At 60.4% G+C, this 25,473-nt stretch overlaps 3 protein-coding genes across 9 annotated transcripts in view; 2 read left to right on the top strand and 1 right to left on the bottom strand.

Annotated features, from left to right (window-relative positions):
- The window catches only part of RBFOX3 (RNA binding fox-1 homolog 3), a 121,836-nt gene extending 100,740 nt beyond the window's left edge, over positions 1-21,096 (bottom strand). For 5 of the 7 annotated variants that reach the window (XM_063176070.1, XM_063176078.1, XM_063176079.1 and 2 more), the window contains exon 1: positions 20,856-21,094. The gene's annotated coding sequence lies outside the window, so the exon portion shown is untranslated. Of the gene's footprint in view, positions 1-20,855 lie in introns of all 7 variants that reach the window. The other 2 variants (XM_063176076.1, XM_063176077.1) reach the window with 2 other exon arrangements.
- ENPP7 (ectonucleotide pyrophosphatase/phosphodiesterase 7) lies at positions 9,577-14,481 on the top strand. The gene is made up of 4 exons (XM_063176113.1): positions 9,577-9,826; positions 11,512-11,657; positions 12,415-13,035; positions 13,567-14,481. The coding sequence occupies exons 1-4, from the start codon at positions 9,577-9,579 to the stop codon at positions 14,479-14,481; spliced, it is 1,932 nt and encodes a 643-aa protein (XP_063032183.1).
- A 676-nt stretch (positions 21,097-21,772) lies between the features above and the next one.
- Positions 21,773-25,473, top strand: CBX2 (chromobox 2). The gene is made up of 5 exons (XM_063175909.1): positions 21,773-21,844; positions 21,927-21,970; positions 22,431-22,496; positions 23,828-23,897; positions 24,121-25,473. The coding sequence occupies exons 1-5, from the start codon at positions 21,773-21,775 to the stop codon at positions 25,471-25,473; spliced, it is 1,605 nt and encodes a 534-aa protein (XP_063031979.1).

Genomic DNA, 25,473 nt, shown 5'->3' with positions numbered 1-25,473 from the left:
TGCAGCACCCAGGGCAGCAGCACTGAGGGCAGCTGGGCAGTGCCCCCAACACACAGCCCCCAGTGCCAGGGCACCTCTGACAGTCACAGCTTTCACGGTGCAAACCAAGGGTTTAGAGCAGCCGAGGCAGGGATTGATTTCTTGCTTTGCTTTAAGTGCAGCTAATGTAATAGGTAATTTATTTAAATTGATAGCACGGAGAAAAACTTGGTTTTTCTCTCCTCTGAAAGGATTCCACCGTGTTGGGTGACCCAGGTGAGCTGCAGAGCTGGGCTGAGGGTCCTGACACCTCCCAGTAGCTGCCTGCAGCAGCTTGTCATATTTTTCAATTCATTACAGCCATTTTAGCAAACAACCACTATGGATTTTTTGTTACAACAGCTCCTTCTGTTAGTTGTGTGCGAGCTGGTAGCTGCCTTCACCACTCACAGCAAAGCTTTCCCCCCAGGAAGGGGTCAGGGAACCCCACAACCCCCGGGTGAGCAGGGACAGGGGGTGAGGGGTTCCCCCGTGCAGGCAGCCCAGCCCAGGGGCTCGTCCTGCATTGCAGCCCTTTGGGGACGTGCCAGGGGATGCTCAGAGTGCCTGGCACGGGCACAGCAGGGCATGGAGGGGAGGGAGGAGCAGCCCTGGGTGTGAGTGAGGCCCTGACACCTCTGGGGATCACCCTGGGTGCTCCCCACAGGATCCCACTGCTGCTCAGCCCCGCAGGCGCTCCCACGGCCACCGCACCGCACCGATTGTGCGATGGGGAGCATCGCAAACGCAACTTGTTGCCTCTTTCCCAGAGTAATTAATTTCATCTGTATTGAACAAATGACATAATTTGAGGATTTCTGGGTTATGGATTAAGTAAAGACCAGATGAGAGCATCCTCATTGGCTCGGAGATTAATTAACAGTGTGAAGTGAAGCGAGCTCTCTGCTCTGCTCTCCTGTGGCTGCAGTTTCAATCCACCTGCCCCGTCCTGTCCTGCCGTGGGAGCAGCACTGCCATCCACCGGGGCAGGAGCTCTGGCCAGCACTGCTTCCCACACCAGGGCACGGGGGAATGCCAAGGAACAAAGCCACACTTGGTGTTTCCTCCTCAAGGCCTCCTGCTCCTGCCTGGCTGAGCACGCTGTGATCCATCCCCTCCGTGCCCAGATCCATCTCCCTTCTCCTGCCCTGCTCCATCTCCTCCTCCTGGGGCACAGGCCCAGCCAAAGATCTCCCCATACACCCCTTCAGCTCCACAGAAGGTTTCTGCGTGGGGCCAGGCAAACAGGGTTTGGTGCAGCTTTTATTCATGAGCCAGGCGTTTATTTAATGTGCCTTGCAATGCAGGATCTTTGATCCAGAGCAGCACCTAATTAATTATTTTTCCCTTCTTCTGCACCATCCCCTCACCGAGGCCCCGAACAGAAACGCTCCCTTCCAGTGACTCTGCATAATGAGATGCATTTGGACTCCAGCAAATTTGCTCAGTTTTATGGAGTATTATATGAAAACGCTGTGAAATTAAGTTCCGTCTCTGCTATCGCGCCGTGGCCATCAGGGCGCTTTCATGTGCGGCGCTGGGAGGGAGGGAAGGGAAAGGGAGAGAGGGAGTCCCGGCTGGGGGAACGGGAGAGCAGGGAGAGGGAGCAGCTGCACAGTGAGGATGACACGGTGCAGGGCCACACCGGCACGTAACGAAGCAAACAAGAAAGAGATGCAGATGAGGAGGGCTGCGAGCAAAGAACCTGGAACTGGAGCTGCAGCAGGCAGGAGGCTCCGGCAGCGGGGAGGATGGCGAGGACAGACAGGAGGGAGCCCTTCCTCCTGAATTCCCTCTGTGAACTGCTCCGGGAGCCACACTCGGGACAGGAGAAGGCAAATGCCACCATCCTGGGGCACACAGGAGGCTCCCCAAGGGGAGCTGACTCTTGCCCAGCACACCTCTGTCTCTGCCTGCCCCTTCTCCTCCTCCCCAGCAGCTCCTTTCCCAAGCCAGCTCCGGCACTGCCTGCTGATCCCTTCTGTTCTCTCTCTCCTCATCTCCTCCACTCCCGGCCTCCCGCCTCCTCCTCTCCTCATCACCCCAGCATCTACCCCAGAGCGAGCTATTTTCTCCCTTGGCAACTTTATAACCCGTCTCCTTGCCTGACAGCAATTAAGGAGCTGCTTCACTTCCAATCCCATGGCCCATAAACATCGGGAAAAGAAAATGTTACACAGAGGCAAACAATCAGATCTGCACACAGATGCACTCTCACACACACACACACACGTGTGCAGACACATGGGGGACACGGGGACAAGCTGGGGGGCACAGCCGAGCCCCTGTGCACAGTCTGGAGACCTCACAGGGGCTGCAGCCCCCAAAAGCACAGCAGAGGGGAGAGATTTCATAATGCAGGGGAAGGAGAGAGGCACCATCCACCTCTGGGGCTCCCCAGCCCCCCATGCCCAGGGCTGCCTTTCACTCTGCTCCCCCTCGCAGCTCCGGAATAAAACGGCCAAAACACACACACACCAAAAAAAAAAAAAAAAAAAAAAAAAAAAGCAGCTCACCCCCACTGTGATGGATGGGATTTTTTGGTGCCTGACAGCCCCTGAGCCTCTGGGGACCAGCACTGATAAATCACAGCTTTCAGTTCACCGTGAACATCTTCACTGCCCCAGCCTGGCCGGCTACTGGCACGGCAGAGCACGGCCCTGGCACTGCAAAGCACAGCTCTGGCACGGCTCTGGCACGGCCAAGCACGGCCCTGGGTGGGGGCAGCAGGGCTGCCTCCCGAGAGCCGCTCCCATCCCGACCCTGCTGCACGGAGCCCTGGGCTCCCCAATTCCCGGACAAGCTGTGCCAGCTCGGGAGCTCCGTGCTGAGCTGGAATGTGCTCCTGAGAAATCCCGGGATCCCCGGGGCCTGCAGGCACCGCCCGGGCTCAGCAACACCGGCACAGAGCAAACCCAGCCCGGATAAACTGAGCTCCATCAACACCGGCACAGAGCAAACCCAGCCCGGATAAACTGAGCTCCACCAACACCGGCACAGAGCAAACCCAGCCCGGATAAACTGAGCTCCATCCCAGAGCTGAAGCACAAACTGAGAAAGCAGCAAGCAGTTAGCAAGGGAGCACAAAATCCTGGTGATTACTGAAAAGCCTGGACGTGGCTGTGAATCCAGAGCTGCAACAGCATCTCCAAGCGATTAAGAGAAAAATCGAGACGTGGAAAGAACTAGAGTGGCCATAGGTGAAAAATGGCTCAATTATTTGTGGTGCCAGAAGCACCGAAGGACACTTCCCTCTGCTCCTGATCACAACCTCACAGTAATTAGCAGAGCCCGCAGAGGGAAGAACGCTCCGAGCTCCAGTAGGAGCCGCAGGGAGAGACCCAAGGTGCCCACACACATCCCAGTGCGAGCTGGGACAGCACTGACACCACCCAGCACGGCTCCAGGGGATGGGGGATCGGGATGGACCAGCCCGGGCAGCTGGGACAGGCGGGGTGTGCCCTCCAGCAGAGCATCAGGCTCGTGGTGATGAGGAATGGCCTGGCTCCGGACAGGGATGCTCCTGCCCACACCATCCTGACGTCCCTGCCCATGCAGATGCCATGGCACCGGGTAACAGCCTGCAGGAGCAGAGGACTTGAGGAAAAACCAGGGATCCTTGAGGCTGGAATCCAGAATTCCTCATCCTGGAGAGGCACCGAGCGGGATGGAGGAGCAGGGCTGACCTGTGAGAGCAGAGCTCCCAGCAGAATCCAGCCCAGCACAGCTCTCCGTGGGGCTGGCTAGAGGACAGAGATAATCACAGGCATTTGCTCCCCAGCCTCGCCACTCTGCTCTTTGCAGGGATCTTTTAAAACCACCAATGCATAAAACAACAACACAAAAAGTTACCAGGGAGCCCCGGCCCCGCCCAAGTTCGGAACATGCTGTCATCAAGAAAAATGATGCCGGCAAGAGAGAAACCCGCTGGGGTTGCTGCAATTTCCCAGGCTCCAGCCCCGATGAGTGTTTATCAATAATCTCAGGATGCGGCTGTCGCGGCGCTGACGGGCAGGGACAGCGAGTGTCAGCACAGGCACGGCGGCAGCGCGGCCGGGAAATCAATTACCTGCCCGCGCTACAGGGACAGGGCTGCCTGCTGGCTGGGAATGGGGAGCGCTGGAACCCCGCTCGGGGACACAGGGCCGGGGTGAGCGGATCCCAGGGCCAGCCCAACCCCAGGCACAGCCGGGATGCTCGGAGCTGAGTCCCACGGGATGGGGAATGACAGAGCAGCAGCGCTGTGAGTGCTCAGCTGCCTCAGCCTGGCCCTGCTGCAGGTCACAGCTCCCAGGCTCCATCCCTGCTCCTCAGCATCCTCACAGGGAAGTTTCGTCCAACTCCTAACCCAAACCTGGTCCCTTCCAGCGGCAAACCTGTTGTCTTACGTATGAAGAGTTCTATTATCATTATAGTGCAAGGATTCCATATCACCAGAGTTCCATACCTCCTCGATGTTTCTCACAGACAGCTCCTCTAAGCACTGACAGTTCCTGGTCCTTGCAGCAGCCATCTAACTCCAGCTCCCACCAATCCACTCTTTTATAACACCGTTCTTATTGGCTACAGGTGTGGCCTGTTAACACCAGGCCTGCTCCTAATCTTCAGTAATTGCTTCAGCTGCAACTCTTTAGGGGATAAGATTACATGCTATACCATCTTCATTTACCCATCCTGTATCCCCCTACACAAACCACTCCCCTTGTCAGAAGAAAGCAGAAGCAAAAGCTCAAGCACACCACAAACCTTTGCCAGGACAGCAGAGACCTGCTGAGCCTCTCCAGATGGATGGCTCCAGGGGCTCCTACAATTCCATATCCCCTTCTTTAGGACCTGCCCATCCTGCTGCCCACGAGAGGACCTGTCCCTAGCACCCTGTGTCCCAGGCTGGCCTCCCAGAACCAGCCAAGTCCCTGCTGGAGGGAATTCTGCTTCCAGCCTCCTGTGGGGACCAGGCTGGGAATGCTCATTCCTGCACTCTCTGTGCCAAGCCTCAGCTGTCCCTCCTGAAAGGAACATTCTTTAATTAATATTAATTCTCTGCATCGAGTCAGACCTTCTCCTGTATTTCTGCTCCCTCCTGAAGCACCTTCCCTGCCTGCCCCAGGCCCAGAGTGAGGAGATTCTGCAGGCAGAGCTGCTGGGGGTTCCCGAGTGCTGGTGTGGCCCTAGTGGATTGGTGACACCGTTACATTCATGGGTATTTCAGGAGGAAGGAAAAGGCTACTGCGTGTTCATACCTTCTTGTTGTATTATTTAAGAGAAGCCATTTGAGAGCACAGGAGAAGCAGTGTCTGCTCCCAAAAGGAGGGAAAATAATGGAGGGGAATATTTGCAAAAAGCTCAGTTAAGTAAATATTTTATGCCAAATAATGTTATGGCTTTTGAATGATGCATGCAGGAGAGTTGAAAGGAGGTGAGGCACGGAGCACGTGGTGAGCGTGGAGGTGTCGGGGAGGGAAGAACACAGTGCCTGCCTTGGGCAGGGCCTCTCACCCTGCAGGGCTGTGCCACTGGCAGGAGCTGCATGGGAGCAGGGCACAGAACGGGCACAGAACGGGCAGAGGCACTGCCCTGGCCCAGGAGGAAGAGGCAGGCAGGGAGAGCAGGAGGAAGGGCAGCCAGGGTGAGGAGAGCGGGGCCAGGGGCGCTCCGGGCAGAGGGATTCTCCTCCCGGCAGGAGCAGGGCGAGCAGCTGGCACGAGGGAAGCACTGAGAGGAGTAAAACACCACGAAGTGTAATAAGAAATGGAGTTAATCAATGGGCTCTGCAGCTGGGATCAATGGGAGGCAGACACAGCCATTAGCTGGGGAAGCTGAGCAGAGCTGGGGGCAGCGGTCGATGCCAGGATAACCAAGTGCAGAGGGAGGGTCCAGGGGAGAGCAGAGCCGGGCTGCAGCCACAGGGCTGAGCCTGCTCTGCTGCACAGGGCACAGGGAGGGTCCCAGGGACAGAGGGAGGGTCCCAGGGACAGAGCAGAGTCGGGCTGCAGCCACAGGGCTGACCCTGCTCTGCTGCACAGGGCTCAGACCCCAGCGAGGAGCAGGAGCAGCAGCCCTGGCAATCACCACGAGCATCCAGCAGCAGTGAGCAGGGAATGGGACCCGACCCCCTCATCATCACCCAGGGACGGTCCCTGGCTGCAGGGAGGAGACAGAGTCTTCCTCCCTGTTCTCTTGCTTTTGTGTCTCTCCTCACCCTGAGCGCTGGCCAGCTCACTCCCCAAGGAGCCCAGCATGGAGAGGGCATGGAGAGGGGATGGAACGGGGATGGAGAGGGGCTGGAAGAGGGGATGGAGGAGGGGATGGAACGGGGATGGAGCGGGGATAGAGAGGGGGTGGAGCCTGTGTCCGGAGCAGCAGGAGGGCCAGGAACACCTCCAGGGATCAGGGGTGATATTACAGCCCAATGGGAGAAAGGATCCCCCCTTTATCCCCTCTCCATCCCGGTTCCATCCCGGTTCCATCCCCTTTCCATCCCCTCTCCATCCCGGTTCCATCCCCTTTCCATCCCCTCTCCATCCCGGTTCCATCCCCTTTCCATCCCCTCTCCATCCCGGTTCCATCCCCTTTCCATCCCCTCTCCATCCCGGTTCCATCCCCTTTCCATCCCCTCTCCATCCCGGTTCCGCCGCTCCCGGGACTCTCGGGCCTCTCCCGCCCCCGCCGCGGCCGCGCAGCGCCCCCTGCTGGCCCGGCTCGGCCACGCTGGGGGTTCGGGGATCACCCGCCGGTCCCCCCGGTCTCTCCCGGGTCTCTCCCGGGTCTCTCCGAGCCCCCCGGCCCGCAGCGGGTTCCTCGCCGAGTGCCGCCGGCGCTGCCCGACCCTCCACTGCAGGGGCTGAGGGCAGGGCTCATTTCGGGGCTCATTTCGGGGGTCTCTTCAGTCACCCCCACGCTGGAGAGCGAGCCCAGCCCCGCGGACACCCCACAGCTCCCACATGGGCACCAAGGCAGTACTCAGGGGTAGCAGTCAAACTCCTGCCTGGGGGTACCGGCAGCCAACTCCTGCCCGAAGAGCCCCCCACAGCACTCAAAGCTTCCTTTCCCTCCTCCTTCCTCTTCTCCAGCCCTTCCAAGCAGTTTGGCTGGAGCACCTTCCTCCCTCCATCTGCTTCAGGGCTCGGGCCAAGTCCAGGGCTGCTCCCGGTTCCATCCAAGCCCCTGGCAGTGCTGCCCTGCTCCCTGGTGCACGCCCATCACACCACGCACCTGCCCAGGTGCACCCCATCCCCAACAGCTCCACACACCCCCCAGAGTCACCCCAGAGTCACCCCAGAGCCCCACAGCCCTGCTCCTGGGGCAGCTTTAGGCTGGAGCAGAGGTTTTAGTGACACTGATCCTTAGCTTATCCCTCCTTGGTGCTCAGCAGCCTCTTGCCCCAGCACTGCCCGTGCATCCATGTGCCATAGGGAGCTGCAGGTTTGCCCTGGGGTGCTCAGCACATCACACCTTCCAAAGGCTGGAAACAGGCTGGGACACCAAGCAGGACAGTTCCACTGGGCTCTTTTAGTCCCTTCATCAACCTTCACAGAGGTGGACAGTGCCAGCCCCAGCAGGGACAGGGCTGGCAGCTCGTGGTGCCCCTGGAGCTCCCCGCCTGCTCTCAGCACGTTTCCAAGGATGCAGGATTGGTGCTCCAGAGGATGCTGAGCAGGACGTGGTGGGCCCAGAGCAGCCAGGGCCCCCTGGGCACATCCACACACGGAACCAGAGCCTGGGGCGTTGTTAGTGCAAAATCAGCCCTTTAGCTCGCAGTGTCCCCAGGCAGGGTGGCCAAAGGTGATGTTCTTTATCTGTGCCTCGTGCTCCTCAGATACTGATATCAAAATGTGCCGTGAAACACTCCTGACATCCAGTATTCCTCAGAGATTGGAGCAGTGCTTCCCCTCACTCATCCCTTCCCTCCTGGAGGAGCCGATGGACACGATACCTTATCAGCACCTTCCCGTGCTGTTAGCAGCACCACAGGGACTGCTGACCCCCCTCAGAACAGCACAGAGGATATTTAGGGCTTTCCCTGAGCTTGGCAAGCGATAGCATCTTTATCATGAGCCCTTTAAACCCTCGGTGCTGCCAGGAGGCTCTGTGCTCTCTGAAGGACAACATCGAACCCAGGGCAGCACACGCAGATAAAAAACTGTTCCTTGAGTAAACATCAGTGCTGGGCTGGCAGAGAAGGTGCTGGGCTGAGGGAGTGGAGTGTGGGGTGGCAGACACCAGCGCTGGGGTGTCCTTAGCCCAGTGCTAGCAGGAGGGCTGGCTCAGGGCTGGGGGCTCAGGGCTGGGGGCTCACGGCAGGACCCACCCCAGCATTTCCACTGCAAATGCCCAAAGCTGTACCCCCAGCTGGTGTCAGCCCTGACGTCCCTGCTGGGATCCCCTGGACCTCTCTCAGTGTCCTTGCAGGATTGTCCCATGTCACACTGGGGAAACACCCACTCTGGAAGAGACCCCAAAGCCCCCTGACAAATCAGTCCAGGTGGGAATACTTGAGATGCTCAGGACTACAAAGAGGCTGTCATTCCATCCAGGAAGAACAAACCCATGTGCCTAAGAAGAACAAACAAATTCCATCCAGGAAGAACAAACTCATCTACCCAGCTCAGTTTTACGGAGAAACATCAAAGAATGATCCCAGGCAGGGTGGGGAAAACCAGGTGGAGACAGCTCTGCTTGGTGAGGAGAGGGTGGCAGGCACTTAGGAAGCAAAGCACCAAGGAATAAATCTGCAACCTGAGCAGAAGAAGATCAGCAAAGACATAAAGGTTGTGAGTTCAGAGCCCAGGGAACCAAGGCAACCTCTGTTACATAACTCTCCAAAAGCCTTAAACTCAGTTTTTCTGAGAAACGAGTTGTCAGCAATGATTAAACTGCAGAGAAGCCATAAACCAGCAGAGATTGATACGATGGGATGCTGATACAGCGAAGCTCAGCAGTGCACGAGAGGATGAGGGTCACCCGTGGGGAGCAGTGGAGCACAGAGGGACACGGGGGCTTCAGAGCTGGGCTCACCCTCAGGAGCATCTCCGGGGGTTGGTGCATGGTCAGGATCCAAGGAAGAGCCTCCCTGTCCAGTGGGCAGCTCAACAAAGCCACACTGGAAAACCCTGGGTAAATCCAGGCCCCTCCCCGAGCCTCTGAGCCTCTGAGCCTCATCTCAGGGTGGACAAGGTGTCCTGGGGTGTGGGTTGCCCTCTGAGGCTGAGCTGCTGAGCACAGAGCAGGGCACTGAGGGCCAGGAGTGGGGACAGGACACCATGGTGGGCTGAGAGGGGCTGTGGAGGCAGCATCCCAAACTCCCACCACACCAGGAACCTCCCTGCTCACACACACCACAACAGCACTGAGGGAAGGTGCAGATTTGCTGTTTGACCCAGAAAGAACTTTAAGATAATCTGCTGCAGAAAAACAAGAGACACTCGTCCTGATAGCAACTGCTGGCTAAAGCCACCCACCCGATCGGCAAAGGCAAGATTAGATAAGGACCGAACTTAGTCCTCCGTGCAGGTATTAATGCGAGCTCTCCGGACACCTGGGCAGCTCCAGCTCAAGGCAATGAAGATGCTGCTGTCCCTGGGGCTGCTCTTTGCTGCCCTGTCCCTGGGGAGCTGCATGCCCCTGCAGCAAACTGCGTCCAACCGCAGCAAGCTGCTCCTGGTGTCCTTCGATGGCTTCCGCTGGAACTACGACCAGGACGTGGACACCCCCAACCTGGACGCCATGGCTGCAGAGGGGGTGAAGGCCAAGTACATGACCCCTGCCTTCGTCACCCTCACCAGCCCCTGCCACTTCACGCTGCTGACCGGTGAGTGCCCGGCATGGGAGCCGCAGGGGCTGGGCAGGGGCAGGGGCAGGGAAGGACAGAGGCCAGGAGGGACTCAGAACATCCAGAGACACTGGGGCTGGGCAAGGGCAGGGGCAGGGAAGGACAGAGGCCAGGAGGGACTCAGAACATCCAGAACATCCAGAGACACTGGGGCTGGGCAAGGGCAGGGGCAGGGCCCAGGGCCAGGGAAGAATTGAGGCCAGGAGGGACTCAGAACATCCAGAGACACTGGGGCTGGGCAAGGGCAGGGGCAGGGCCCAGGGCCAGGGAAGAATTGAGGTCAGGAGGGACCCAGAACATCCAGCAGCACACAAGAGCTTCAGAGCAGACCAGGCAAGAGATGCAGAAGTGGTAGATTTAAACTAGACACAAAGAAATTCTTCCCTGTGAGGGTGGTGAGGCACAGATTTCCCCATCCCTGGAAATGTCCAAGGCCAGGTTGGACAGGGCTTGGAGTCACCCTGGTCCGGTGGAAGGCGTCCCTGCCCGTGGCACAGAGGTGGAATGGGATGGTTTTTAAGGTCTCTCCCAACTCAAACCCCTCTGGGATTCCATGAACTGAACCTGTACTTATCAAAGGTAAATAGCACCAGGCCAACTCGATAGCCTCCTTTGATAAGATAAATCATTTTTTAAACAAGGGAGATGCTCTAAATTTAATCTTTCTGGACTTCAGTAGTGCATTTGATACAGTGCCACATGGGAAATCATTAGTTAAGATGGAGAAGATGAAGATTAGTACAAAATCTGTAATGTGGGGAAGTGAGAGGCTACAGGAGGAGGACAGAGTGGATGCTGAGAGGAGATTGTCAAGCTGGAAGGAGGGCACCAGGGGAATTCCTGAAGAATCGATTTTGGAGCCAATCTTATTTAAGATTTTAATTAATAACCTTGGCATAAAAGAGTGGAGCATGCTAATGAAATCTGCTGATGGGCAAAAGCAGGGAGGCAGCGTCAATATGAGGGAGGATGGGGATAGCTTGCAGAAGGGACTCTTCGGGACCAGAATAATAAAAATAGCACAAAATGTGAGAGTCAAAGTGCATCTCTCCCTTCCAATGGAAACTTCTGCTCACCGCCCTCGCAGGCTGTGAGCAACAGTGAAAGTGAAACACCTTGAGATTAGGTACACCCAGATAACAGTGAATCATGGGATTAGAGACACTGAGATAACAGTGAAACACCATGGGATTAGATACACCCAGATAACAGTGAAACAACATGGGATTAGACAAACCCAGATGACAGTGACACACCTTGGGATTAGATACACACAGATAACAGTGACACACCTCGGGATTAGATACACACAGATAACAGTGACACACTTTGGGATTAGATACACACAGATAACAGTGAAACAACATGGGATTAGATACACCCAGATAACAGTGACACACCTTGGGATTAGATACACACAGATAACAGGAACCTGCCCGTGCCCAGAGGGCAGCAACAGCTGCAGAGGGTGCCAATACCTGGCTGGGTCCAGGTGAGACCCACCAGGCATCAACCAACCCACAAGGGAAGCAGCACGGCCCCAGCATCTCCCTGCCTGCCCCAGGACCCACCTGGTACAGGGCAAGGGTAGGAAGAGGCCAAAGGTCCCCTCTGCCCTACACCCAGCGCAGCCTGGCTCACCCCTGCTCCCATCTCTCCCACAGGGCGGTACCTGGAGAACCACGGGGTGATCCACAACATGTGGTTCGACACCAAAACTGGCGTGAGACTGCCCTACTACACCACACAAGGCATAAGCAGCTGGTGGGACAACGGCAGCCTGCCCATCTGGATCACTGCCCAGAGACAGGCAAGTGTGGCACCTCCTCACACACACAGACCCTGCACAGACCCACCCAACCCGCCATCCCCCAGGAAAAGCTACAGGCAAGCCACGATCCCAGGTGGCCGTGAGATCCCAGCCTCCCTGCGAACATCAGGCTAATTAGACCAGCAAAAAACTGAAATCCCCGGACTCCGGCAGGAATAATTATGATCGTTCTGCTAAAAATAGCAAAAAATAATAGACGCATTTCAGCTTTATTAAGACATTAATAAAGCAGGCTATCCTGCTGCTGTTTAAAGAAGCCTCAGCCCGTTCCTCAGGGAGCACCCTGAGCCTGGGAGCCCCACACAGCCCGAGGCACATCCAGGGTGGTGGCAGCGATAGGGACCGCTCCCCTGGGAGCTGCAGCAAGCCCTGCAGGCTTCCCTCTAGCTTTGAGACAGGACATGAAACCCAGCCCAAGACCTTTGGCTCCTCTGGCTTCAATAAAACACACCTTAATGTCATGATGGTCCAGAGGCAGAGGGCCCATGCAAGGTGCAAATGGGTCACTGGTTCTGAAGTTTTATCTGGTGTTAGAACACAGTGAAGGAACCAGGTGCAAGGGCAGCGCTTTCAATTAATCACTTTTAATTGGCAATGAGCAAGAAAACCTCATTAGAGGCAGAGGTAGGCATTGGGGACTGAATGAACTAATCGTGTTAGGAGGTGGCTGCACTGACAGATGGAAGGATGCTGCCGAGAGAGTTCAGGTGAGTTTATGGAATGCCTCCACTCACAGGGTTTGAAGACAGGCTCCATCCACTTCCCTGGAACCAAGGCAAAATACCAAAAGGAAGAAGTGTACAAGAAGTTGGTGGAACCTGCGTTGTTCAACTACAGCAACGAAAACAACTGGAGGCAGAGCATCGACACCGTCATGGAGTGGTTCACGGTGGACAACCTGGACTTCATCACGCTCTACTTCGGGGAGCCAGACTCCTCAGGACACAAGTATGGCCCTGAATCCATACAGAGGAAAAACATGATCAAGCAGGTGGACAGAACCGTGGGTTACCTGAGGCAGCGCATCCGGGAGAGCGGCCTGGAGTCCAGCCTGAACCTCATCATCACGTCCGACCACGGCATGGAGACCGTGGTGAAAACCAACGAGATCCACCTCCGCACCGTCACCAACTTCACCTTCAAGGACCTCGACTTCGAGCTCCTCGATTATGGACCAAGCGGGCTCCTGGTGCCCAAGGAAGGGAAACTGGAGCACGTGTACTCTGTCCTGAAAAACGCCCACCCAAAGCTGCACGTTTACAAGAAGGAAGAGTTTCCAAAGAGGTTCCACTACGCCAACCATTCTCGGATCACCCCACTTGTGCTGTACAGCGATCCAGGCTACGTGATCCATGGGGTAAGGTGTATGCTCAGGCAGATCCTACTGTCTTTTGGGATGTGCCTCTCGCTCCTCCCCTCCCACAGCACCCACCCAGCTTTAGGCCCTTGTGCTAACTGGTCTCCATATATAGAGATATCAATTCCAGCTCTTTGTGTAAAGATCTTCTCTGCTGTTGAGAAGAAAAAGTATCCAGAAACCTTGGAGTAGGAGTTACATGAATGCAGAATATCCACTGCAGGATCCTCTCTTAGCCTGGCTTAAGGGAAGGCCCAGTATCAAGGCCAGCAGGCAGCTTCCCATTGGAAGCTCCTCAGTACAACAAAATTTGGCTGTGCCAACATTTAGGGAGGGAACTTGCAGGATGTAATTGGTTGAGAGTGGCTGGAGGCACCTCCAGCTTAACACCAACAGATCAGCTCCCAAAACTGAAAGGAACCAAGCAGACAATCAAACCCTGGAGCTGCAGAACACAGCACAGGAGGTGGGAGAGGTGGGGTGTGAGGGGCAGCAGGGCTGGGGTGCTCACGTTCCTGCTCTCCCCTGCAGAGGTACAAGGTCCAGTTCAACAAAGGAGAGCACGGCTTTGACAACCAGGCCATGAACATGAAAACCATCTTCCGTGCCGTGGGGCCGGCCTTCAAGAAGGGGCTGGAGGTGGAGCCCTTCGAAAGCGTCAATGTCTACGCCCTCCTCTGCGAGCTGCTGGGCATCACCCCCGAGCCCCACGATGGCTCCCTGGAGGCCACCAAGCCCATGCTGAGGGAACCCACCGACGGTGACGGTGGCAACGGCGATGGCAATGGAAACGGCAATGGCAACGGCAATGGCAACGGCAATGGTGACGGCAATGGCGACGGCAATGGAAACGGTGATGGCAACGGCAATGGCGACGGCAATGGCGATGGCAACGGAAACGGCAATGGAAACGGCAATGGTGACGGCAATGGCGATGGCAATGGAAACGGCAATGGCGATGGCAACGGAAACGGTGACGGCAATGGCGACGGCAATGGTGACGGCAATGGCGATGGCAATGGAAACGGTGACGGCAATGGCGACGGCAATGGAAACGGCAATGGTGACGGCAATGGCGACGGCAATGGAAACGGTGACGGCAATGGCAACGGCAATGGAAACGGTGACGGCAACGGCAGCAATGGTGAGCAGCGGGTGTCATGGGGGACAGTGGGAGGGCAGCGGGCACCGGCACTGACAGTGGGCACTAGGAACAGCAACAGGCTCCAGAAGTGGCAATGGGCACCGGGGGGCGGCAATGGGCACCGGGAGCACACCGGGAGGGCACCGGGAGCGGCACAGGGGGTGGCAATGGGCACCGAGAGCGGCACCGGGCGCGCTCCTCTCCGCCGGGATTCCCGCGGGAACAGCGACGCCTGGCGGCCGCCGCCACCCCCGGCAGCTCGGGGCACCGGGCCGTGCCCCCCCATCCCCGCCGCTCGGTAACCGGGCAGGGCTCACCGTGGCACCGGGGCGGAGCTGCTCCCGGCCGGGCGGAGGGGGGCGCGGAAGGGGCGGCAGGAGGGGACAGTCACCCGTCACCGGCGGGCACCGGCCCCGGGGCAGGGCTGGCACCCACCGCCCTCTCGGCACGGCAGGTTCGGGTGCTCTCCATCCCGCCGAGAAGCTGCCGCTGCTGCTGGGACTCGCTGTGGTTCTGGGATGCTGGGGAGGAGTTTTCTGACCGCCACCAGGTAACCGACCCAAGGACCCCCAGGATGGGGGCAAACACCCGGCAAACCGTGCCCCGGTTGGGCGTGGAACCCCCGGGTTTCCCCGGTCTGTGGAGCCCCCCGAAACCGCTCCCTGCAGGGCACAGCAGGGGCTTTGCACCTCACACAGGACTCTGAGTTTTCCTGCCCCAGATCAGCATTGGCACTGCCCAGGGCATGGGCTGGGCTGAGGAGAAGGGTGGGCACCCTCCTGGACCCTGCCATTGTCCCCTGTCCCATCCCTCTGTCCTCTGCGTGCAGCCAGGTGTGGACCACGAGCAACGGAGGGTGAATCCTCCACTGTCTGTGGAATCCTCGGCTGCTCGTGGCTCTGCTCGTGGCTGCCAGACCACAGTTGGTCTCTTTCCCTCACAGCGCAAATTCGGCCAGAGAACCACAGAACGAGTGACTCCGGATCAATTCCCTGGCACCAGGCGCCTCCAGCCGACTCCTGCAGGCTGCAGAGACCTGGAACGAGCACCAGCAGCGCCGTGCCCTGCTGTCCTGGCAGCCCCTGAGCTCCAGGCAACTCTGCCAGGAGTCATGGGAAGGACAAGGCTCACAAAGACAACCAGTCCCAGGCTCGGGAACGGGACAGAATTCCCAAAACGTCTCCAAATTCCTGACCCACGCTCCTCCATGCCTGAGCCCCCGGAGGAGCTGCCTCTCCCAGGCCTTGGGGACAGCAGGATGCTCTGCTGGGGAGGTGGCACCGATCCAGCCTGGCACGGTCACCCCGTGTGTGCATCCCCCCAAATGCGGGAGGCACAGCGGCTCCAGGGTGGGTTTGGAACAGGGACAGCCGGTACATAATGAGTGTCCACTCTAATTAAATCTGTTCTGAGAGAGCTGGAGCCGCCCCTGAAAGGCGCCAGGTCCCACCCAGGGTGGAGCCACTGAGCCTGGGCCTGCCCAGGACACGGAGCGGCCCCGGTGGTCCCTGCTGGCCACATGCAGGGCTGGCCCTGGCACCCAAAGCCTCGGGAGGGTCCCAAAGCCACTCAGCACTTCCAGCTCCAGGAGCCCCGGGTGTGCTCAGCACCATCCTGCCTGTCCTTCTGTGCCTTGTGGCTGTGGCCAAAACTGGAAATGCCCCCTGTGCGTCCCTGAGCAGCAAAGCTGCAGGCAGGATGGGCCTGGCTGCGCTGCTCCGTGGCACAGCTGCTGAGACCCGCCCCAAGTGCAGCTCCAGAGGGGCATTGATGTATTTTGGAGAGAGGGAACGTGGCAGTGCCAGGACCCCCTGCTCGCAGCACACAGCCCTGTGACTCCTGAGCCAGGGGCTGCCAGGAGTTGTGCCAGGCTCCTGGTGGTGCCAGGCTCCCAGGAGCTCTCCCCAGCAGGGCTGAGGCAAAGCCCCTGTACAACCCCAAAGCTCCCTGTGCAGGAAGCAACCCAGGGCCCTCCAGCCAGGCTGGGGTTTTGGGGACAGGGAGCAAGACCCGCCCCCGTCCAGCAGCCCCCACTGCAGCCCTGCCAGCGTGGCATTCCAGCACCCCCAGAGCCCTCCCAGATGCTGCGGTGCCTTTCCCCAGCCCTGTGCCTCAGCTCAGGGGCTCGATAAACATCTGTTGCCATAGAGACTCGCTCGCTGCATCGGCTTCACCCAACGAGATGAAACAAGAGCCGCACCCTCAGAAAAACAGGAAGAAAATGTTTGGCTTGAAACGGTGCTGGGGTGGGGGTCAGGGCAGCGGCAGCGGCAGGGAGGCTCCGAAAGGGGAGCGTGGCCAGCGCTGTGCGCGCCGTGCAGAGCGGGATTAACGAAAAGGGTGTGCACAGAAACCTTCCCAGCTCTGCTGCTGGTGACCTTGGGCTGCCCCTGCAGCTCAGCACTGCCAGGGCAGGGGCAGCCAGCTCTGCTGCTACCCTGGGGATCCTGGCAGAGCCTGCACGGCTCAAACCCGCTGGTGCCAGGCTCTGACCGTCCTCGTGCCCAGCAGGTACACAGCAGGATCACAAACACATGGAATGGTTGGAAGGCACCTTAAAGGCCACCCAGTGCCACCCCTGCCATGGCAGGGACACCTCCGCTGTCCCAGGTGCTCCCATCCCCATCCAGCCTGGCCTTGGGCACTGCCAGGGATCCAGGGGCAGCCAAAGCTGCTCTGGGCACCTGTGCCAGGGCCTGCCCACCCTGCCAGGGAAGAATTTCCTCCTACATTTAACCTAAATAGCTCTTCACTGAAGTTTAAAACCACTTCCCTGTCCTATCAATCTCTGCCCATTTAAAATGCCACTCTCCCTCTTATTTATAAACCTTTGAGTACTGAGAAGCTGCAGTGCTCATAGGGCTGGTGCCAGTCTGCTCCCCAGACCCACACAGGGAACATGGAGTTTGTGGTGACCCAACCTCCTGACACAAATCCCCATCTGAGAGCTGATCTTCCCTCAGCTGGGAGCAGGGACTGAGCTCCTGACTCAACCAGCCCTGGGATTCTGAGCACACCGGGGGATCCCCCTCCCCGGCCCCATCCTGTTCCTTCATCCTGCCCCAGTACCCATCTCCCACAGCCTCCTGCCCTGCCGGTGTCCCGGTGTCCCGGTGTGCCGGTATGGCAGTGTCCCGATGTGCCGGTATGGCAGTGTCCCGGTGTCCTGGTGTGCCGGTATGGCAGTGTCCCGATGTCCCGGTATGGCAGTGTCCTGGTGTCCCGGTGTCCCGATGCCCCAATGTCCCGGTGTGCCGGTATGGCAGTGTCCCGGTGTCCCGGTGTCCCGGTGCCCCAGTGTCCCGGTGCAGTACCGGCAGCCGGCGGCCGAGGGCTCCCGAGCCGCGCTCAGGCCCCCGAGCTCCCGGCCCGGGCGGGGGAAGCGGCTCACGGTAACAGCCCGGCCCGGAGCATCCCCCGAACCCGCGGCGCCTCCAGCCGCTGCCCCGGGGCCATCCGGAGCCCCGGTGCCTCCCCCGGAGCGGGATCCGCTCTCGGCCCGAGGGACAAAGCCCGGGAACACCCGCGAATGCCGCCGGGCCCGGGGGGATCCCAGCACCGCTGCAGCTCCGGCTGCCCCACCCCGAGCAGGGATGCCCCAAGGGATGCCCCAAAGGATGCTCCAGGGGATGCCCCAGGGGATGCCCCAAGGATGCCCCAAGGGGGATGCTCCAGAGGATGCTCCAGGGGATGCCCCAAAGGATGCCCCAAGGATGCTCCAGAGGATGCCCCAAAGGATGCCCCAGAGGATGCCCCAGAGGATGCCCCAGGGGATGCCCCGAAGACCCACGGCGCTCACCGGAACGTCACCATCCCCTCCTGGCCCTGATACGTGCCCCGGGCTGAGGGATGTGTTACAAATGATCTACTATATCTTACAGACGCTTCCATGTCCCAGGCCAGACAGGTGAGAGGATCCTCCCCGCTCTGGGTGCAGTTTTAACCGCACAGACACACGGAACCTAAGCCAGCCCCTGCTCCCCAGCCCGGGAGCCATCTCCAGCTCACCTCTCCAAGGAAACCCCAAACTGTCGCATTTTGCCTGTCCTGGAGCCTCTCCCAGCCCTTCCCGCTGCTCCTCACACCTCGTGCATGGGCAACGTGGGACATTTTCAGCAAACGTTTTGCGGTGACAAAGGCCAAAGCCCCGCGTGGCCATGCCCGGACACGGCCGCTGCCGCATCCCCGCATCCCCTCCCGCCCTGCCATCCCCAGTAATTCATTCCCCAGCGCCCCCCTGCCCGGGCCGGGGGTCACGCAGCAGGGAGAGTCCCGCTGTGTATTGCATCCCAATTTGCCATGCATTTCCACACCATTTGCTTCCTTTTCTTTTTCCTGCACTGGGAAGCCGCTCGCTGCCCAGGGGTCCCGGCCGCTCCGGGATGGGAACATAACAACAAACATACAAGGACACGTATTTATTTATGGCACACGGTATGTGGGGACGCTGCTCCTCCCAAAATGCTGCTCTGGGGGCGGCACAGGCCCCTCTGACCCCCGCACAGGCCCACAGGACCCACAGACCACGCGGTGCCCGGCCACCCCATCCTGGCGGCTGCACAGCTCCAAACCCGGCTGCAGTACCCAAATGAGATGCAGATCTCTGTGCTTTGATTGGCTGAGGCCCTGGGAAAAACAGCCACCATTTGCCCACAACAAACATGGCCACCATGGCCCGGCTGCTCCCTGGGCTGGCCCTGGCCTCACCCTCTGGGCTCAGGGACATCCCAGACCCCCTCAGGCACCCCATCACCACTGCCATGGGGGTCCCGGGGCTGGAGGAACGGGGCACCCCTGCAATGCACCTGCTTGGGGGGTCCAGCCCAAATACAGAGGTCAGGGAGCCTTGGGAACCCCCCAGACCTTGACCTGCACCCACCAGGCCAGGGCTCCCCGCTCCACAGGGCCTCAGAAAGCAGCTGAGTTCCTCACCCAGCCTGGCAGGATGGGCAGAGCACGGAGCCCACAGCAGCTCAGGGTGACCTGAACTTGTTCCCAGTAAACCCCGGTTTAAACAGATTTCCAGTCCGGGAGCAGCACAGCCCTTTTCCCCTCATCCCCATCCCTTCCTTCAACACCAAACCCCCACTTGAGCCTGCCAGCCCCTGCACAGACACAACACAGGACCCACGGCATTCCTGGGATGCCTGGCCTACTTGGGAACAGTTACAAAATCAGGGTCCATCAGGTTAGCTCGGGGGTCTGACTCTCATTTTAAGATGATGACGGTTTTCACGGTGATTGGTGAATTTATTGGCCCAATGTCACTTTGCCTGGTGGGAGCATGGGCCAAGTTATTCAGTGGGTGTTCCTGAGTTTCCCCAGAAAGGTGAAGTCCCTGTTGGGGATGGGAAACACTGAATTCATGGAAAAGGCGCTCACAGGTGGAGCCACAGCTTTGGCAGCAGGAGGGGGACATCTCATCTCATCCCACCCCAGCCAGCAGCCCCAGCGGGTGCACCCCCAGCAGCAGCTCAGACCAGCAGTGCCCAGGGAAGCTCCAGGGCTGGGATGGCCTCCTCTGGCTGGCCAAGAGGGAACAGGACATGCCAGGAGCCCTGGGGCACCCCACTCTGCCAGGGGTAAGAGGCACAGAGCCCACAGAGCCCAGGGACTGCCCAGGAGCAGTTTGCAGTAAAGCCCTGGGAGGAGAAAGGAGATTTCCAGCCCAGGGAGGAGCACGGTCCTTCCCAGCCTCAGCAGCGTGCCATGGGGGCTGAGCAGCATCAGGGATCAGTCAGAGGCCCCACGAGGGACCAGGGACAATGCTGATGGCACAGCCCCACAAACGCTGTGGTTCCCAAAGGGACACAAATGTCACAGGCTGCTCCCAGTCCTGAGCCCCAGCCCATCAGGCAGGGGATGGAGCATCTCCACTCACCCAGCCTCCTCTTCCTGGCCCCGGGAAGGCAGAGAACAGCGACCCTATAGCCCTGCATCCTCCTGGGGAGCGCAGGAACAGCAGCACCGAGGGGCGGCTGGGAGAGGAGCTCAGCCAGCATCGCCCGAATCAGGGCTCGTCTCTCAGAGCCGAATCCCCGCAGCCAGGAGAGCCCCAGGGCTCCTCATCCTCATCCCTCGGGCTGCTCCACACCGCCGGGATGGGCACGGCTCAGGCACACGGCGAGGGGAGGTCACACGGAGCTTCTAAACCACAGAGGTGCCGCACACAAAGAGCCGAGCTGGCACAAGGTAAATGAACTCGAACAAAAAGTGCGGCGCTGTTACAATTCCGTGTCACCTTCGGCTAAAGAAACGCTCCTACAGCTCTTCTCGTCAGCGACCGGCCGCGGTAATTGCCAAAGGAAACAATGAAAGGTGACAGCGCCCGAGCCAGGAGAGCCCCTGGCATGGACCCGGCACCCAGGCACGTCCACACCCCGCGGTGCCCGGGTCGGTCCCGTCTCTCACCCTCTACAGAGGGTCCCTGTGTGACATCCCCCGCGGCGGGGACAGCCCAAGGCACCCGCTGCCGCTCCGAATGACCCGGCACCGCTAAACCCGGCACGGCTAGACCCGGCACGGCTAACCCGGTATCCCTAAACCCGGCACCGCTAACCCAGCATCGCTAACCCAGCATCGCTAAACCCGGCACAGCTAACCCGGTATCCCTAAACCCGGCACCGCTAAACCCGGCATCGCTAGACCCGGTATCCCTAAACCCGGCATCGCTTACCGGAGACGGCAGCGCCCGGGGTGCGGGCGAGGCCCCTCGCAGGACACCCCATGGCCCGTCCGGCTCCTGCTCAGTCCCTGCGCGCCGCGGGCACCCAGGCTCCGGGGCGACGGCAATTCATATCCCGGCACGGTTAACGGCAGGCTCCGGGCCCGCGGAGCACAACTCCCTGAGGTGCTGACTCATCTTCTTCCATGCCTGTAAAGCACCATATTTCATCCTTCCACGCCCACAGCGCACAACCGCCGTGCAGCGGCTCCCCCACGCCTCGGTGCGTGCGGTGCCGGCGCGCTCGGTGCCGCCGCACCCCCGGTAACGCGGCTCGGGAGGGACCGAGCTGCGAGCGGCACCGCGCGCGGGTCACAGCCGCCCGCCCCCCGGGAAAGCTTTTATTCTATTATAATCAACTATTTTAGGACTAAAACGCGCCGGTGCTGCTGCCGCCCGCTCGGCCCGGCGGGGACCGGCGCTGGCTGCCCCAGCCCCGGGTGCTTCGTGCCCAGGAGGGACCCCGGGCGGGGGACTCGGAGCAGGAGCCCCTCGCGGGTCGGGGATGGGGGGATCCCCCCGCGGGGCCGGCCGGGGAAGCCCCTGCGCCGCCCGGGCAAACAAAGCCCCGGGCCGGGCCACCCCATTGTCCCCGCTCCGGCCGGGCAGCGGCCGCCCCCGCGCGGGAGGAAGAGGAGGGGTCGCACGCAGACAATGCCTCCCCCCACCCCCCGCGCCGGATCGCCCCGCCCCCCGCTCCCCATTGGCCGGCGGGGAATTTGGGGACCCCCCGCCCGCCCCTCCGCCGTATTGTGCCGGGGGGCGCGCGTGGATCTGGGGGGGTCGGAGCGCGCGCGGCCGCCGTCGGGGGCGCGCCCGGGGGCTCCCCTTGTGTGTGAGTGCGCGGGGGCGTGCGCGGGGCCGGGGCCATGGAGGAGCTGAGCAGCGTGGGAGAGCAGGTCTTCGCCGCCGAGTGCATCCTCAGCAAGCGGCTGCGCAAGGTGGGACCCGCCGCCCGCAGCCCCGCGGTCCCCGCGCCCCCGCCGGGAGCCGCTAACGCCCCTCTCCCGTCTCTCTCCGCAGGGCAAGCTGGAGTACCTGGTCAAGTGGCGAGGCTGGTCCTCCAAGTGAGCGGGGCGGTGCGGGGCGCGGGGCGCGGTGCGGGGCCGCGCGGATCGCGGAACCACGCGGTGCGGAGCGGGGCGCGGGGACCGCCCGCCCGGCCGCTTTTGTTTGGGTCGTGCCGCTCCTTTTGTTTACAAATAAGCGCGGCCGCGGCCGGGCCCTCCCCGCCACCGCGTGGGGCTCCGCTGCCCCCCCCGGGCCGGTGCAGCCCCCCGGAACCGCCGCACCCCCCCGGCCGCTCCGTGCAACCGGAGCTCCGCCGGGATGCGCGGGGCTCGCCTCGCCCCGCCGCGGCGTGGCCGCCCCTTCCCGATCTCCCTCCCCCGGCCCCTCTCCCTGCCCGCCCCCCGGCCGTGCCGGCCCCGGTTCCGCCGTGCCCCGGCCCGTGCCAGGCCCGGGTTAGCCCGGAGCGGCCGGGGGGGTCCGGCCCCTGCTCTCACCGCTCCGTGTCCTCTGTTGCAGGCACAACAGCTGGGAGCCCGAGGAGAACATCCTGGACCCCCGGCTGCTGCTGGCTTTCCAAAAGAAGTGAGCAAACTCTAAATGTTTCTAAGCAAACTGTAAAGTCAATTAACTTCTAATTGGCTGCACGTGTGGTGGGAGCCGTTGGAAACAACAGCCCGGAGCTGGCGGGGCCCTTTGTGGCCAGGCCCTTTTGTTTGTCCCCGGAGTCACGGTCGGTCCAGGTCTACCCAGAGCGGCTGTGCCCTGGCCGGGCAGACCCCGAGGGTTCGGGGTGCACCCGGGGAATGGGGCAGCGCCTGGCACGGACCTGGGGCTCCCTGTCCCCATCCAGGGCTCAGGGACCTTGGCTGTGCCTGGGGGTGGCTGCAGACCCCTGGGGGAGATGGTGCTTGTGAGGCATTAAAGGGAACTTGTGGAGGATGAAGCTCTGGGAGAGTGAGGGAAACTGTGGAAACTCCACAATATCTGGGAGAAAATTGTAGAGAATGTTTGGATTAGGAAGGATCTTAAATCTCTTCCTGATCCACTCCATTTCCACTGCCCCAGGCTGCTCCAAGTCCTGTCCAACCTGGCCTTAGACATTACCATGGATGGGGCAGCCACAGCTTCTTTGGGCAGCCTGTGCCAGGGCCTCAACACTCTCACAGGGAAGAATTTCTTCTTAATCCCCCATGTAACCCTGCCCTCAGTCAGCTGGAAGCCATTCCCTGTTCCTGTCACTCCAGGCCCTTGTCCAAAGTCCCTCTCCAGCTCTCTTGGAGCCTCTTTAAGTACTGGGAGATGCTCTGAAGTCTCCCTAGAGACTTCTCCAGGCTGCACCACCTGGATGGCAGGACAGGATGGTGTCTGTGCTGTCAGGTCCCTGCTCCTGCCTGGAGCAGGCTGAGAACAGCAATGGTTCCAGAGCCCTGCACCCCAGCATCACTCACAGGACAGAGGGAGAGCCAGCTGGCCATGGCAGACACAGTGCTGCCAAGTACTTTGACATAATAATAATAAAAATCATTACAGTTTATGATAGGATTCAATTATAACTAGTTTCTGGATCAATTTTATTCAAGAATGGGATCTGGTGTTGAGTGCAGACAGGGTGGTGTTCAATCAGCTGGATGTGTTACATCTGAGCACCATCCCATTTAAACAAAGCAAGGCTTAGCAGGGCTGGGGGCAGATCCTTCCCTCTGCCTGATCCCCTTGTGCCAGAAGAACAGCAAACCTCACCCAGAGCTGGGAAAGGCACAGGTTTAGGATGGGTGACACCACGTGGTCCATCACTGAGTGCTGGGATGTTGCCGGTGCACACAGGGATGCTCTCCGGTCACTACCTGGCTGCCTCAGCTCCCCCAGATGATTTTTCTCCCCCATAAACATCGTCCTAATCCTTGTCTCCTCAGGGAGCACGAGAAGGAGGTGCAGAATCGGAAGAGGGGCAAGCGGCCCCGGGGCAGGCCCAGGAAGAACGTGGTGAGTTCCAGCCATGGTGGGGCAGCTCTGGGGGGCTCTGCCCTTGGAGGGCGCCGGGGTTGGGGGGTGGCCTTGAGCACACAGCTCTTCCCATCAGCTGATGGATCCCTGAAGATCAGGCAGATACACGGATAGAGAACCTGGCCACCCCGGAGGGTATGTAGTGCCCACAACCATTCCTTGGTCATTGCTGTTATCTCTCCCTGTCTCTGCTGCTTTGCAGGAACCAGAGATGCCTACAAAAACCAAGTCAAGCAGCTCCTCTTCCTCCACATCCTCCTCTTCCTCCTCCTCTGAGGAAGAGGATGAGAGTGATCTGGAAGCAAAGAGAGGTCCCCGCAGCAGAGAGACGCACCCGGTGCCGCAGAAGAAAGCTCAGATCCTGGTGGCCAAGCCCGACATGAAAGACGCTTCCAGGAAGAAGCGTGGCAGGAAACCTCTTCCCCCAGAGCAGAAAGCGGCCCGGAGGACTGTGAACCTGACAAAGGTGCTGAAAACGTCCCGGAAGGAGGCGGGGGGCAGTGCCAAGCTGGTGGGGAAGCTGCAGCCCCAGCACAGCACGCAGGGCTCAGGCCTGGCCATGCTGAAGGACCCGCCGGGCGCCCTGGCTGGGCTCAGCTCGGGGGGCTCCTCCGGGGAGAACCTGCCCAGCATGATGAAGAGCGGCTCGGCGAGCCCCAGCCAGGCCATCAGCTGGCAGAGCTCCATCGTGCACTACATGAACAGGATGTCCCAGAGCCAGGGTGCGGCCGAGAGCTCAGCCCTGAGCAGGCTGGCGCTCAAGGCACAGGCGGCCAGCAAGGGCAGCTTAGGGCTGGACTTGAAAATGAGGAGCCATAAGGGCTCTGGGGAGCTGGGGCCGAACGCACAGGGACCCAAAACTGCGAAGGCTTCCGGCAGCAGCGCCGGAGGGGACCAGAAATCGGGGTTTGCTGCTGGAGGGCAGATGCTGCCCAACGGCAGCAAGGCACCATCGAGCTCGTCCGGGGCCGGCAGCCAGGCAGCCTCCAGCCAGGAGCTGAACCTGCAGGCCCTGAACCTGCAGAGCGTCAGGAACGGGCCCGGCACGGCCAGCGGGAGCGGCGTGCCCCGGCACCTCTGCGGCTCCCTGGCCAAGGGCGCTGCCGGCGCCGCCCCTGCGGGTGCCAAGGGCGCGGGCGCCGCCAAGGGTGGCGCGGCAGGGGCCGGGCTGAGCGCTGCCAGTGCCGCTGCGCTGCCAGGGGCGGACGGAGGCAAGAGCAAGAAGCAGACGCAGCGGGCAGGCGACAGGGACTCGGCCAAGGGGGGCTCGGCGGGCGCCCCAGAGGGACGCGCGGCCCCCGAGAGCCGCAAAGGCCCCGCGCTGTCCGAAGCCAGCAGCGGCGAGGACACCAGCTCCGACTCGGACCGGGATTCAGCCTCCCTCCCGGGCGTGGCTCAGAACATGTCTGTGTCCATCCAGACCAGCCAGGACTGGAAACCCACGCGCAGCCTGATCGAGCACGTCTTTGTCACCGACGTCACCGCCAACCTGATCACAGTGACGGTCAAGGAGTCCCCCACCAGCGTCGGGTTCTTCAACCTGCGGCAGTACTGA

Source organism: Melospiza melodia, chromosome 24, assembly GCF_035770615.1.
Source record: "Melospiza melodia melodia isolate bMelMel2 chromosome 24, bMelMel2.pri, whole genome shotgun sequence".
Classification (NCBI taxonomy): Eukaryota; Metazoa; Chordata; class Aves; order Passeriformes; family Passerellidae; genus Melospiza; species Melospiza melodia.
This window is presented reverse-complemented; position numbering and strand designations above follow the sequence as displayed.